The 15,237-nt window shown below is 48.0% G+C and overlaps 1 protein-coding gene and 1 non-coding gene across 4 annotated transcripts in view; one reads left to right on the forward strand and one right to left on the reverse strand.

The window, feature by feature from the left end:
* Window positions 1–15,237, reverse strand: part of LOC124048432 (tyrosine-protein phosphatase non-receptor type 4-like) — a 110,379-nt gene that overhangs the window by 15,279 nt on the left and 79,863 nt on the right. For all 3 annotated transcript variants that reach the window (XM_046369227.1, XM_046369217.1, XM_046369234.1), the window contains 10 exons: window positions 11,314–11,470; window positions 11,006–11,089; window positions 10,470–10,526; window positions 7,483–7,639; window positions 6,848–7,014; window positions 5,560–5,650; window positions 3,804–3,865; window positions 3,431–3,577; window positions 3,064–3,192; window positions 1,851–1,999 (listed from right to left, as the gene is read on the reverse strand). In XM_046369227.1, coding sequence (XP_046225183.1) covers window positions 1,851–1,999; window positions 3,064–3,192; window positions 3,431–3,577; window positions 3,804–3,865; window positions 5,560–5,650; window positions 6,848–7,014; window positions 7,483–7,639; window positions 10,470–10,526; window positions 11,006–11,089; window positions 11,314–11,470 — 1,200 coding nt within the window. The remainder of the gene's footprint in view (window positions 1–1,850; window positions 2,000–3,063; window positions 3,193–3,430; window positions 3,578–3,803; window positions 3,866–5,559; window positions 5,651–6,847; window positions 7,015–7,482; window positions 7,640–10,469; window positions 10,527–11,005; window positions 11,090–11,313; window positions 11,471–15,237) is intronic.
* On the forward strand, window positions 7,275–7,350 carry trnaa-ugc. Its single transcript has one exon. It is a non-coding gene; the product is annotated as a tRNA-Ala (tRNA).

Below are 15,237 nucleotides of genomic sequence, written 5' to 3' on the forward strand. Positions count from 1 at the left end.
CTCACCAACTTCAAACATCAGCTATCTGAGCAGCTAACCGATCGCTGCAGCTGTACATAATCTATTGGTAAATAGCCCACCCATTTTCACCTACCTCATCCCCACAGTTTTTATTTATTTACTTTTCTGCTCTTTTGCACACAGATATCTCTACCTGTACATGATCATTTATCACTTCAGTGTTAATCTGCAATATTGTAATTATTTGCCTACCTTCTCATGCCTTTTGCACACATTGTATATAGACTCCCCCTTTTTCTCTACTGTGTTATTGACTTGTTAATTGTTTACTCCATGTGTAACTCTGTGTTGTCTGTTCACACTGCTATGCTTTATCTTGGCCAGGTCGCAGTTGCAAATGAGAACCTGTTCTCAACTAGCCTACCTGGTTAAATAAAGGTGATATAAAATAAATAAAGATACAGAACAGACACTTCAGAACAAACTTCCTTAGATGTCCAGGGGGACAGTGTGTTGTTCCATGTAGTGAATCTGTTATTCAATGCTTTTACGTGGACTAATAGCAGTAAGGCCAAATTCAATGTTTTATCTAACAAAAAAACATGAAAATATATTTTTTTCTACCGGAAGGGGTCCTAAAATATCAAATATCTAAATGATCCATGGTATGACCATATTAAAACAATACCATATGTTAACTCAGTAGAACCCCCTGCGGCTTAGACTATAGAGGGTTAAATCAGTGGATCATTATTTTTCTGGCGTATAGCAACACAAAGATCGGTTTATGGAATTAAGTCCAGATTCGAATCCAGAAATCTCCCAATCCCTGGGCTCTATACATTAAATACATTCCAGTGTGTTGTTGAGACATCTATTGGCTGAGTCAGATAGGTCTTACTTTAGCCATATGCCATAGAGTTGTGTGCCTGAGATGTGGACTTTGAGTGTGTAGGTGTTCTATCTGGAGTGTTCTGGGCTGCTGGTCTGTGTACTACAGCAGTGTGTAGTGTGTAGGAGTCTAGTAGAACAGTCAGACAGTTCCACTGGGCTGTGTACTACAGCAGTGTGTAGGAGTCTAGTAGAACAGTCAGACAGTTCCACTGGGCTGTGTACTACAGCAGTGTGTAGGAGTCTAGTAGAACAGTCAGACAGTTCCACTGGGCTGTGTACTACAGCAGTGTGTAGGAGTCTAGTAGAACAGTCAGACAGCTCCACTGGGCTGTGTACTACAGCAGTGTGTAGTGTGTAGGAGTCTAGTAGAACAGTCAGACAGTTCCACTGGGCTGTGTACTACAGCAGTGTGTAGGAGTCTAGTATAACAGTCAGACAGCTCCACTGGGCTGTGTACTACAGCAATGTGTAAGAGTCTAGTAGAACAGTCAGACAGTTCCACTGGGCTGTGTACTACAGCAGTGTGTAGGAGTCTAGTAGAACAGTCAGACAGTTCCACTGGGCTGTGTACTACAGCAGTGTGTAGGAGTCTAGTAGAACAGTCAGACAGTTCCACTGGGCTGTGTACTACAGCAGTGTGTAAGAGTCTAGTAGAACAGTCAGACAGCTCCACTGGGCTGTGTACTACAGCAGTGTGTAGGAGTCTAGTAGAACAGTCAGACAGCTCCACTGGGCTGTGTACTACAGCAGTGTGTAGTGTGTAGGAGTCTAGTAGAACAGTCAGACAGTTCCACTGGTCTGTGTACTACAGCAGTGTGTAGGAGTCTAGTAGAACAGTCAGACAGTTCCACAAATAGGGAGAGGAGTAGCCTCTGTAGTTGAGACACAAGGGCTGAGGTCAGATTGAGGGATCCTGTGATGAGTTGTTTAGTGAAAACATTAGACCATTTCTTGCTATACATCTAAGGATGTGTGTCATGCATTATGTTCCCTACCTGCAGTGGACCACCATGGGCTCATCCTTGCCGGCTCGTTTGCTTCGCACCAGGCTGACAAAGTCCAGGAAGTCCATGGAGTCATCTGGGACGCCATGGTCCGGCCAGGCCACGTACTGGATCTGGGTCAACTCCCGGACCTCCTCGCTCTATCACCATGGCAACACAACAGTACAGTCAGTGCAATGTCGCCATGACAACAACAACAAAAAAGACTGTCTGCTCTGCACCCCCCTTTATTACCATCTCACCACGACACACACTGAGACACCTCACCGACACACCTCACCGACACACCTCACCGACACACCTCACCGACACACCTCACCGACACACGCTGAGACACCTCACCGACACACGCTGAGACACCTCACCGACACACGCTGAGACACCTCACCGACACACGCTGAGACACCTCACCGACACACGCTGAGACACCTCACCGACACACGCTGAGACACCTCACCGACACACCTCACCGACACACCTCACCGAGACACACCTCACCGAGACACACCTCACCGAGACACACCTCACCGAGACACACCTCACCGAGACACACCTCACCGAGACACCTCACCGACACACCTCACCGAGACACCTCACCGACACACCTCACCGACACACCTCACCGAGACACCTCACCGACACACACTGAGACACCTCACCGACACACACTGAGACACCTCACCGACACACACTGAGACACCTCACCGACACACACTGAGACACCTCACCGACACACACTGAGACACCTCACCGACACACACTGAGACACCTCACCGACACACACTGAGACACCTCACCGACAATGGTGGAGCACAGCCAGACCAGCACGGTTAATCAAAAACTATTATGGGATGTGTGTTTGCCCTTTCAGCATCGTCTATCAGTGTCGCTATGGTAACACACACAGGCTGCATGTTAATACTAGAAGCCTCATGGCTGTAGCTGCTGGTCCCCATGGCAACATGATGATCCACCGTAGGTGCACCGCACGAGGCCGAAAAAGAACAGCCCACACAAGTCACCATGCCAACTCTTTTAAATGCTGAACACGATAGTTCCAATGCTGTGTTCGTAACGCTTTGGATCATTTTGTTTTAGCTGTGATCCACAATTTCGCTAAGTTTACTTTGACTTCCAAATATTTGTCATTGCATTAGCACTGGCCATTTGGGAAACACAACACTGACTAGTGAGCGTCATGTACCTCGAGGTGTGTCAGGGTCATGTCTCGGACCAGGAAGGCAGAATTACCCTCCTCGGTGAGACAGGCCAGCTGGAAGCAGCCGTACGAGGCAGTGCTGTCAGGGTTGGGCCAGTACTGATGACACTTTACCTGTCGGCACAGAGCAACACCATAAGATCTCAGACACAGAATAGTATGGCATCATGATAGAAAAAAACAGGATCAATTAAATGTTTCTTTACTCCAGAAAAACTCCTGTTTATATTGAGTGCATGACTCGGGCCTGGAGTTTTTCCTTCTTAGGTTACATTGTTCAGGAAAAACTCCTGTCTCCTTTCCCTGGAGCCCCAGAGAGGATACAGTACATGTCTAACCCTACTGTACATACCCGTCCCCTCTCCACCTGGGTGGTGAGCATGACCACCATGGAGGAGCTCTGCTCCCAGGTCATCTGCCAGAAGTCTGGGCACGTGTTGGGCAGCGGGCCCTGGCACGCAATGTACCGGTTGATCAGGCTGGATGCTGGGATCTCCATCTAGAGTACAGGGAGGAGAATAAGACCTGTGTGTAAGGGCTGTTAACGATCAACAGTGTGTGGGCATGTGAGCATGTGTCCATTTCCAGTCCTTGGAGTGGAGACTACACCACCATCTTGGCCGACAGAGGTCTATTTTAGGCCTGCTGAACAAAGAGTCCATGGTAGTGTGGGTGGACTGAGGCGAATAGCATATGTGATGAGGGAGGAGGTTAGAGAAACTCACGTTGATGTAATTTGCATTGATGTAGTCATCTGTGCTTTTCAGAATGACCCGTGTGGCGTCATCTAAAAAGGAGAGAGAAGAGAGAGAGAGAAGAGAGAGAGAGAGAGAAGAGAGAGAAGAGAGAGAGAAGAGAGAGAAGAGAGAGAGAAGAGAGAGAGAGAAGAGAGAGAGAGAAGAGAGAGAGAGAAGAGAGAGAGAGAGAGAGAGAGAGAAGAGAGAGAGAGAGAGAGAGACAGAGAGAGAGAGAGAGAGAGAGAGAGAGAGAGAGAGAGAGAGAGAGAGAGAGAGAGAGACAGGGGAGAGAGAGAGACAGGGGAGAGAGAGAGACAGGGGAGAGAGAGAGACAGGGGAGAGAGAGACAGGGAGAGAGAGAGAGAGAGAGAGGGAGAGAGAGAGAGAGAGAAGAGAGAGAGAGAGAGAGAGAGAGAGAGAGAGAGAGAGAGAGAGAGAGAGAGAGAGAGAGAGAGAGAGAGAGAGAGAGAGAGAGAGAGAGAGAGAGAGAGAGAGAGAGAGGGAGAGAGAGAGAGAGAGAGAGAGAGAGAGAGAGAGAGAGAGAGAGAGAGAGAGAGAGAGAGAGAGAGAGAGAGAGAGAGAGAGACAGACAGGGAGAGAGAGAGAGAGAGAGAGAGAGAGAGAGAGACAGACAGGGGAGAGAGAGAGAGAGAGACAGAGAGAGAGAGAGAGAAGAGAGAGAGAGACAGACAGGGAGAGAGAGAGAAGAGAGAGAGAGAGAGAGAGAGAGAGAGAGAGAGAGAGAGAGAGAGAGAGAGAGAGAGAGAGAGAGAGAGAGAGAGAGAGAGAGAGAGACAGAGAGAGAGAGAGAGACAGAGAGAGAGAGAGACAGAGAGAGAGAGAGGAGAGACAGAGAGACAGAGAGAGAGAGAGAGAGACAGAGGGAGAGAGAGAGACAGGGGAGAGAGAGAGACAGGGGAGAGATAGAGAGAGAGAGACAGAGAGAGAGAGAGAGAGAGAGAGAGAGAGAGAGAGAGAGAGAGAGAGAGAGAGAGAGAGAGAGAGAGAGAGAGAGAGAGAGAGAGAGAGAGAGAGAGAGAGAGAGAGAGAGAGAGAGGGAGAGAGAGGAGAGACAGGGGAGAGAGAGGAGAGACAGGGGAGAGAGAGAAGAGAGAGAGAGAGAGAAGAGAGAGAGACAGGGGAGAGAGAGAAGAGAGAGAGACAGGGGAGAGAGAGAAGAGAGAGAGACAGGGGAGAGAGAGAAGAGAGAGAGACAGGGGAGAGAGAGAAGAGAGAGACAGGGGAGAGAGAGAAGAGAGAGAGACAGGGGAGAGAGAGAAGAGAGAGAGACAGGGGAGAGAGAGAAGAGGGAGACAGGGGAGAGAGAGAAGAGAGACAGGGGAGAGAGAGAAGAGAGAGAGACAGGGGAGAGAGAGAAGAGAGACAGGGGAGAGAGAGAAGAGAGACAGGGGAGAGAGAGAAGAGAGACAGGGGAGAGAGAGAAGAGAGAGACAGGAGGGAGAGAGAAGAGAGAGACAGGGGAGAGAGAGAAGAGAGAGAAGAGAGAGACAGGGGAGAGAGAGAAGAGAGAGACAGGAGAGAGAGAAGAGAGAGACAGGAGAGAGAGGAGAGAAGAGAGAGACAGGGGAGAGAGAGGAGAGACAGAGGAGAGAGAGAAGAGAGAGAGAAGAGAGAGAAAGGAGGAGAGGAGTGTGAAATGGTCAGTTAACACAGTCTGTTAACACAGACTAATAAAAGTGAAGACAACTGTGTGTAGGAGACTGTAGTGTGATGTGATACTCACAGGGTGAGATGTCTCTGTAGCGGTTTTTGGAAATGTTTTGAGGTAATTTGGCACACAACATTGTCATTCCAGGACTTTTCCGGTAGAGTTGCTGTGAGAAAATAATAAAAGCGTTAGGAGAAAAAAAAATCTTGACTGGTAATCTGACTTTAACTCTACACAAGCACCTCGTTCTTCGTTCCCCCTCAATACATTTAGAAATGTGGAGCAAGGAACCATGATATTTCAGCAAAGCATCAAACATGAAATGTACAGACGGAGAAAGCCTGCTATGTCTGAACGTTCACAATCAGAACGCCTGCTATGTCTGAACATTCAGAATCAGAACGCCTGCTATGTCTGAACGTTCACAATCAGAACGCCTGCTATGTCTGAACGTTCACAATCAGAACGCCTGCAATGTCTGAACGTTCACAATCAGAACGCCTGCTATGTCTGAACATTCACAATCAGAACGTTTTAAGTAAACTACTTGCGGCCTCCCAAGTGGGGCAGCGTTTTAAGGCGTCACTCAGGACCCGAGTTTGATCCCAGGCTGTGATCGGGAGTCCCATTGGCCCAGTGTCGTCCGGGTTAGGGGAGGGTTTGGCCGGGGGGGAGCTTTACTTGGCTCATCGCACTCTAGCAACTCCTTGTGGCGGGCCGGGTGCCTGCAGGCTGACCTCGGTTGTCAGTTAAACTGTTTCCTCCGACACATTGGTGCGGAGGTTAAGCGGGCGGGTGTTGAGAAGCGCTTTGGCGGGTCTTGCTTCGGAGGATGAATGACTCGACCTTCGCCTCCCGAGTCCGTTGGGGAGTTGTAGTGAACAGACAAGATGGAAATTGGGGAGAAAAAGGGGGTAAAAATATAAATGAAATAAAGTTACTTGGCGATTATTCCTCACACAGTAACAGGTGTTATAGTAGTTGTCTTATGTGCCATAACCTAGAAGTTATGGCGGTCTCTGTGAGGGGCATCACCCTGCACTTGGAAGGCACAGTAAATCACAGCAATAAAGCTGATACTGTAGAACTTATGTAACACCAGTCCAGGGCAACGTTTCCCTCCAGAAAGTAGTAACCTACTTCGTGACCTCAATGAGGTGAAAACAATAGTGCACAAACTAGGGGGAGCTATTGCTCTCGCCACATTTCCAGTCACCTCAGAAAAGACAACAAAAAAAATGAACAAGACCCACATGACTCGAGGTACAACAACAAAAGAATCACAAGAACATTGAGTGGAATAGACGTGATAGTCTTGCTCATGAAAACTTTACATTTATAGGTGAGGTGAGGACCGACTCACATCAAACTGGGCTAGTACTTCCCCGCTGACCAGACCCTCCTTCAGGGTGTTCATGGAGTCCCTCCAGGCGTCCTGGTCCAGCTGACTGGGGTCCTGGGGACACTTCTCTGGGATGTACTGGAAGTCTGGCTCAGTCTCCTGCTTCTCCTCCACCATGTCATAGATGGCTGGAGAGACAGGGAAGGAAGTAACACAGTTAGTTAGAATAGTGTAGAACAACAGCATCTCTTATGATTAGGCTCTGCTCAGTTTCAATATTCACACCAGCATACCACTTAAAAATAAGCAATGTATTAGGTATTGGATTCTAACTGGAATGCTCTACGCTAGTGTGGATATTGGAAGGTAGCCTCTTTTGTTTGATGTCACTTGTTCTTCTACCTATATCGTAATTATTTGGCCTGTTTTAACTGCACATTTCAATAGTGGTCCCGTGTGGCTCAGTTGGTAGAGCATGGCGCTTGCAATGCCAGGGTTGTGGGTTCAATTCCCACGGGGGACCAGTATGCAAAAAGTATGCAATTTACTACTCACTGTAAGTCGCTCTGGATAAGAACGTCTGCTAAATGGCATAAATGTTAAATGTAGTAAACCCAAGGAGATTACTTAGTCACCAATCAAAGCCCTCTCCTCACCATTGGGCCTGACCAATAAGATGAGCTCTCCTGAGTGGCTCTCACAGCTGGCCTTGATGAACATGACCACCTGGTCGTGAGTGTGCTCCGAGATGTCTCGACCGTTGATCAGAACCACCTGGTCACCTTCGTTCAGGCGAGGGACACACAGGTCAGCCTGTAGAGGGTTGGAGGAGAACGCAATCAGACCACAGTTCTGTGGTTAAAGTGGTATACTGGGAAGAAGACTAGAACACTGGGCCTGTAATATAATAAAGTTGACAAAGACAACTAAGTGCTGTTCATTGTCTTGTGATCAACATCAGAGTAACATCCTGAAGCCTTTTTAGTTGAGCCGTGAAAGGACTGCTACTTCTGTTCACTCGATCTATTGAGATAAACTTTTGTTATTGACCAAATACTTATTTTCCACCATAATTTGCAAATAAATTAATTAAAAATCCTGCAATGTGATTTTCTGGATTTTTCTCTCTCCATTTTGTCTGTCATAGTTGAAGTGTGCCTATGATGAAAATTACAGGCCTCTCTCATCTTTTTAAGTGGGAGAACTTGCACAATTGGTGGCCGACAATACTTTTTTGCTCCACTGTAAGTTTGATGTTAGCTTGCAACTTACCCCGGCTTCTTGCTGCACTCGCAGTCAAGCCTGCCACGCAGTCTCCTCGTTGAGTGCAATGTAATCGGCCAAAATCGGTGTCCAAAAATGCTGATTACCGATTGTCGGTTGACCTCTATTCTGGACAAAAAGAATACCTACGCAAGAATGCTATTCATAGACTAAAGCACAGTCTGCAACACCATAGTACCCTCCAAGCTCATGATTAAGCTTGAGGCCCTGGGTCTGAACACCACCTTGTGCAATTGAGTCCTGGACATTCTGACGGGCAGCCCCCTAGGTGGTGAAGGTAGGCAACAACACCTCCACTACGTTGATCCTCAACACAATGGCCCCACAAGGGTGCATGCTCAGCCCCCTCCTGTACTCCCTGTTCACCCATGACCGCATGGGCACACACGTCTTCAACGCAGACGACAACAGTAGTGATTACCAACAACGACGAGACAACAAGGGCTATATCACTGCCTGGTACGGCACCTGCACCGTTCGCAATCGCAGGGCTCTCCAGAGGGCCCTCAACGACATCTTCAGCACCCGGTGTAACAGGAAGGCCAAAAATATAATCAAGAAACTCAGCCACGCAAGACATGGCCTGTTCACCCCACTACCATCCAGAAGGCGAGGTCAGAACAGGTGCATCAAAGCTGGGAACGAGAGACTTATCTCTCTTCTAAACAGCTTCTATCTCAAAGCCATCAGCCTGTTGAATGGTCACCACTACTCGGCCCCGCGCAGTACCCTGCCCTGAACTTTAGGCACTGTCACTTGCCGGCTACCACCCGGTTACTCAACCCTTCACTTTGGAGGCTGCTGCCTATGTACAGTACATAGACACGGAACACTGGTTACTTTAATCATGTCTACATACTGTTTCACCCACTTCATATGTATGTACTCTATTCTAGTCAAGGCCTATCGTATTTAACTATTGCTGTACATATACCATTCTATCCTACATATATATACATTACACAGTTGACGTTGGAAGTTTACATAGACCTTAGCCAAATACATTTAAACTCAGTTTTTCACAATTCCTGACATTTAATCCTAGTAAAAATTCCCTGTTTTAGGTCAGTTAGGATCACCACTTTATTTTAATAATGTGAAATGTCAGAATAATAGTAAAGAGTGATTTATTTCAGCTTTTATTTCTTTCATCACATTCCCAGTGGGTCAGAAGTTTACATACACTCAATTAGTATTTGGTAGCACTGCCTTGAAATTGTTTAACTTGGGTCAAACGTTTCAGGTAGCCTTCCACAAGCTTCCCACAATAAGTTTGGTGAATTTTGGCCCATTCCTCCTGACAGAGCTGGTGTAACTGAGTCAGGTTTGTAGGCCTTCTTGCTCGCACACGCCTTTTCAGCTCTGCCCACAAATTTTCAATGGGATTGAGGTGAGGGCTTTGTGATGGCCACTCCAATACCTTGAATTTGTTGTCCTTAAGCCATTTTGCCACATCTTTGGAAGTATGCTTGGGGTCATTGTCCATTTGGAAGACCCATTTGCGACAAAGCTTTAACTTCCTGACTGACGTTTTGAGATGATATTTCAATATATCCACATAGTTTTCCATCCTCATGCTGCCATCTATTTTGTGAAGTGATTTGCACTTTTCGCACCAAAGTACGTTCATCTCTAGGATACACTCCTTCCTGAGTGGTATGATGGCTGTGTGATCCCATGTGTTTATACTTGCGTACTATTGTTTGTACAGATGAACGTGGTACTTCAGGCGTTTGGAAATTCCTAGAGAGAACCAGACTTGTGGAGGTCTACAATTGTCTTTCTGAAGTCTTGGCTGTTTTCTTTTGATTTTCCCATAATGTCAAGCAAAGAGGCACTGAGTTTGAAGGTAGGCCTTGAAATATATCCACAGGTACACCTCCAATTGACTCAAATGATGTCAATTAGCCTATCAGATGCTTCTAAAGCCATGACATTTTCTGGAATTTATATATATATGTGTGTGTGTGTGTGTGTGTGTGTGTGTGTGTGTGTGTGTGTGTGTGTGTGTGTGTGTGTGTGTGTGTGTGTGTGTGTGTGTGTGTGTGTGTGTGTGTGTGTGTGTGTGTGTGTGTGTGTGTGTGTGTGTGTGTGTGTGTACTGTAAATGTTTTCCACATTTTATTTTCATTTTACCTTTATTTAACTAGGCAAGTCAGTTAAGAACAAATTGTTATTTACAATGACGGCCTACCCTGTCCAAACCCTAACCCGGACTCCCAATCACGGCCGGCTGTGATACAGCCTAGAATCGAACCAGGGTCTGTAGTGTCGCCTCAAGCACTGAGATGCAGTGACTTAGACCGCTGCACCACTCTGGAGCCAGAGTGTATGGGGTGTTGGTTAGTGTTCTAACATACCGATGTCCCAGGGGCCACACGAGACACGATGACGGGCACCTTCTGATCAGCTCCACCCTAAAACCAAGGCAATGGAGAGGGCTAAACAATCTGATCATATCACCAGCAGTTCTTGGTCAAGTCACATGGTCAGGATTAGGAGCAGTAGGGTTAGGTGACCTTCGGGCATTGTTATTTCATAGCATTATACTTCATTTAAAACATAATAATAAAGATGTTTCATTGTCACACACACACGATAGGTGCAGTGAAATGTGTCGTACAGCGCCCCTGGAGCAAATTAGGGCACAGACAGATTTTTCACCTTGTCGGCTCGAGTATTTGAACCAGCGACCTTTCGGTTACTGGCCCAATGCTCTAATCACTAGGTTACCTGAGGCCCTACAAAGCACTACTGTAGGCACAAGGCAGAGGTCTCACCTTGTCGGCTCGAGTATTTGAACCAGCGACCTTTCGGTTACTGGCCCAACGCTCTAATCGCTAGGTTACCTGCGGCCCTACAAAGCACTACTGTAGGCACAAGGCAGAGGTCTCACCTTGACGTTGAAGCCAAATCGTCTGTTGTCATCTGGCCTCATCTTGACCAGGACCAGATTGTCGTGAGGGACAACACCGTTCAACTGTAGAGAAAGACATAGTGATGTGTTAATACATGTCTCCATTGGAAAGGACATAAGCTCCTGACAGCCTACAGAGACTCTGAAGGGCCCACAGTTCTTCAGAGGTCACAAGGTCAGAAAAACCATGACCCTGGCCATAGTTCTAAGTCATTTAGGTTCAGCTTTAAAAAATTCACTATGAAACAAAATGAAAACAGTGGTAGATTGAGTCAGGGTGGACTTACCGTGGTCTTGTCGGTTGCCATGGGGACATCGTACATCTCGTTGATGTGGTTGTCAAGGAGACTCTGCTGGGAGTGGGCCTGGATGATCTGGCTCAGGTTCTTCCTGGACTGTTTTGGAGGCAGGGCCGGGGGGCGACCATCTACTGTCTCTGGGGAGCTGGAGAGAGACACAGACAGCGTTACACTCATGGTAGAGGACCTTCAGTCTGTCTGTCAGCCAGTCAATTTTAGGTCCTTGATATTTTTTCAAGATAAGGCATGTTCCATTTCCTAAAATCCAACAGAGCTAACAAGAGCTCAGTAAGCCATTCAGCCAATCAGAGCTTTCAGATAAGCAGAAACTCCATTTGCTCGTGGCCATTGGCCAATAGGAGAGCAGAGCTCCTACAGCACTTCCTCCACAGAGAGAGCCGGTGTGTGTGTTGTAGTGTGTAACTACCTTACAATCCCAGTCAGTGGGTGTGTGTTGTGTACAGTGTACCTAACCATCCCAGTCACTCAACCACAGAAATACCAGGAGGCCCAGGGGAACTTGAGGCCAGTCAGGAACAGTCAGAGCACATTGTTTGGGGTCCTGTATGCCAGGCTGGTGTCACAACAGAGGAGACACTGGTGGGGAGGGAGGGGTGACACTGCAGGAGGGACAGACAGGCCTCTCTCTCAAAATAAACAGATACCACAAGGACTTCAGCCACATGGCTGAGAGAGGGAAGGGGGGAAGGGACTACTGCTCACTGACACTGACCACGGGGACATACACAGAGTATTTGTCTGTATTTACCTCAAGACAGTAAGACATAAATACAGTTGTTGTCCTTTTCCCCCCAACTGATTGAAGTCAAGGAACGGAAGGGTCAACCTTCGATTAGTTCTTTAAAGGTCAGGCTGGGGTCAACAGCCTCTCGCGTGACACTGTAGTGGGATGTTTTCCTGGTTCACAGATCAGGTTGCAGAAGGGAAGCACTTGACTTGGTTGCCTTGGTATCCACTGCTTGAAACCTCATCTTACTGAGGTAATGCTGTGACAGCCAAGATTGTTGTATTGATGCTTCTTTTGGGGACAGAGAGAGACAGTGACAGAGAGGAAAAGGAGATGGGGAGAGAGATAGAGAAAAAAGAGATGGGGAGAGAGATGAGGGAGAGACCGAGAGGAAAAAGAGATAGGGAGAGAGATGAGGGAGAGACAGAGACAGGGAGAGAGATGAGGGAGAGAGACAGAGGAAAAAGAGATGGGGAGAGAGACGAGAGGAAAAAAGATGGGGAGAGAGATGAGGGAGAGAGACAGAGAGGAAAAAGAGATGGGGAGAGAGATGAGGGAGAGGGACAGCAAGGAAAAATACATGGGGAAAGAGATGAGGGAGAGACAGAGAGAGTAAAAGAGATGGGGAGAGAGATGAGGGAGAGAGACAGAGAGAGTAAAAGAGATGGGGAGAGAGATGAGAGACATTGACAGAGAGGAAAAGGAGATGGGGAGAGAGATGAGGGAGAGACCGAGAGGGAAAAGAGATAGGGAGAGAGATGAGGGAGAGACGGAGAGAGAGACAGGGAGAGAGATGAGGGAGAGACGGAGAGAGACAGGGAGAGAGATGAGGGAGAGAGACAGCAAGGAAAAATAGATGGGGAGAGAGATGAGGGAGAGACGGAGAGAGAGACAGGGAGAGAGATGAGGGAGAGACAGGGAGAGACAGGGAGAGAGACAGCGAGGAAAAATAGATGGGGAGAGAGATAAGGGAGAGAGACAGAGAGATGAGGGAGAGAGACAGAGAGATGAGGGAGAGAGACAGAGAGATGAGGGAGAGAGACAGAGAGATGAGGGAGAGACAGAGAGATGAGGGAGAGAGACAGAGAGATGAGGGAGAGAGACAGAGAGATGAGGGAGAGAGACAGAGAGATGAGGGAGAGAGACAGAGAGATGAGGGAGAGAGACAGAGAGATGAGGGAGAGAGACAGAGAGATGAGGGAGAGAGACAGAGAGATGAGGGAGAGAGACAGAGAGATGAGGGAGAGAGACAGAGAGATGAGGGAGAGAGACAGAGAGATGAGGGAGAGAGACAGAGAGATGAGGGAGAGAGACAGAGAGGAAAAAGAGATGGGGAGAGTGATGAGAGGAAAAAAGATGGGGAGAGAGATGAGAGAGAGAGACAGGGAGATGAGGGAGAGAGAGAGAGAGGAAAAAGAGAGATGAGGGAGAGAGATAGAGAGGAAAAAGAGAGATGAGGGAGAGAGATAGAGAGGAAAAAGAGAGATGAGGGAGAGAGATAGAGAGGAAAAAGAGATGGGGAGAGAGATGAGGGAGAGAGACAGAGGAAAAAGAGATGGGGAGAGAGACCGAGAGGAAAAAGAGATGGGGAGAGAGATGAGGGAGAGAGACAGAGGAAAAAGAGATGGGGAGAGAGACAGAGAGGGAAAACAGAGATGGGGAGAGAGATGAGACAGAGAGGGAAAACAGAGATGGGGAGAGAGATGAGGGAGAGAGATAGAGAGGAAAACAGAGATGGGGAGAGAGATGAGGGAGAGAGATGAGGGAGAGAGACAGAGAGGGAAAACAGAGATGGGGAGAGAGATGAGACAGAGAGGGAAAACAGAGATGGGGAGAGAGATGAGACAGAGGGGGAAAACAGAGATGGGGAGAGAGATGAGGGAGAGAGATAGAGAGGGAAAACAGAGATGGGAAGAGAGATGAGGGAGAGAGATGAGGGAGAGATGGAGTGGAAAAACAGAGATGGGGAGAGAGATGAGGGAGAGAGATGAGGGAGAGAGATGGAGAGGAAAAACAGAGATGGGGAGAGAGATGAGGGAGAGAGATGGAGAGGAAAAACAGAGATGGGGAGAGAGATGAGGGAGAGAGACCGAGAGTGGAAAACAGAGATGGGGAGAGAGATGAGGGAGAGAGATGAGGGAGAGAGACAGAGAGGGAAAACAGAGATGGGGAGAGAGATGAGGGAGAGAGACAGAGAGGGAAAACAGAGATGGGGAGAGAGATGAGGGAGAGAGACAGAGAGGGAAAACAGAGATGGGGAGAGAGATGAGGGAGAGAGATGAGGGAGAGAGACAGAGAGTGGAAAACAGAGATTGGGAGAGAGATGAGGGAGAGAGATAGAGAGGGAAAACAGAGATGGGGAGAGAGATGAGGGAGAGAGATGGAGGAAAAACAGAGATGGGGAGAGAGATGAGGGAGAGAGATAGAGAGGGTGGAGAGAGATGAGGGAGAGAGATAGAGAGTGGAAAACAGAGATGGGGAGAGAGATGAGGGAGAGAGATGGAGAGGAAAAACAGAGATGGGGAGAGAGATGAGGGAGAGAGACCGAGAGTGGAAAACAGAGATGGGGAGAGAGATGAGGGAGAGAGATGAGGGAGAGAGACAGAGAGGGAAAACAGAGATGGGGAGAGAGATGAGGGAGAGAGACAGAGAGGGAAAACAGAGATGGGGAGAGAGATGAGGGAGAGAGACAGAGAGGGAAAACAGAGATGGGGAGAGAGATGAGGGAGAGAGATGAGGGAGAGAGACAGAGAGTGGAAAACAGAGATTGGGAGAGAGATGAGGGAGAGAGATAGAGAGGGAAAACAGAGATGGGGAGAGAGATGAGGGAGAGAGATAGAGAGGGTGGAGAGAGACGAGGAGAGAGATGAGGGAGAGAGATGAGGAGAGAGATAAAGAGAGGGAAAACAGAGATGGGGAGAGAGATGAGGGAGAGAGATGAGGGAGAGAGATGAGGGAGAGAGATAGAGAGGGAAAACAGAGATGGGGAGAGAGATGAGGGAGAGAGATGAGGGAGAGAGACAGAGAGGGAAAACAGAGATGGGGAGAGAGATGAGACAGAGAGGGAAAACAGAGATGGGGAGAGAGATGAGGGAGAGAGATAGAGAGGGAAAACAGAGATGGGGAGAGAGGGAAAACAGAGATGGGGAGAGAGGGAAAACAGA

Source organism: Oncorhynchus gorbuscha, linkage group LG01, assembly GCF_021184085.1.
Source record: "Oncorhynchus gorbuscha isolate QuinsamMale2020 ecotype Even-year linkage group LG01, OgorEven_v1.0, whole genome shotgun sequence".
NCBI classification, from domain to species: Eukaryota; Metazoa; Chordata; class Actinopteri; order Salmoniformes; family Salmonidae; genus Oncorhynchus; species Oncorhynchus gorbuscha.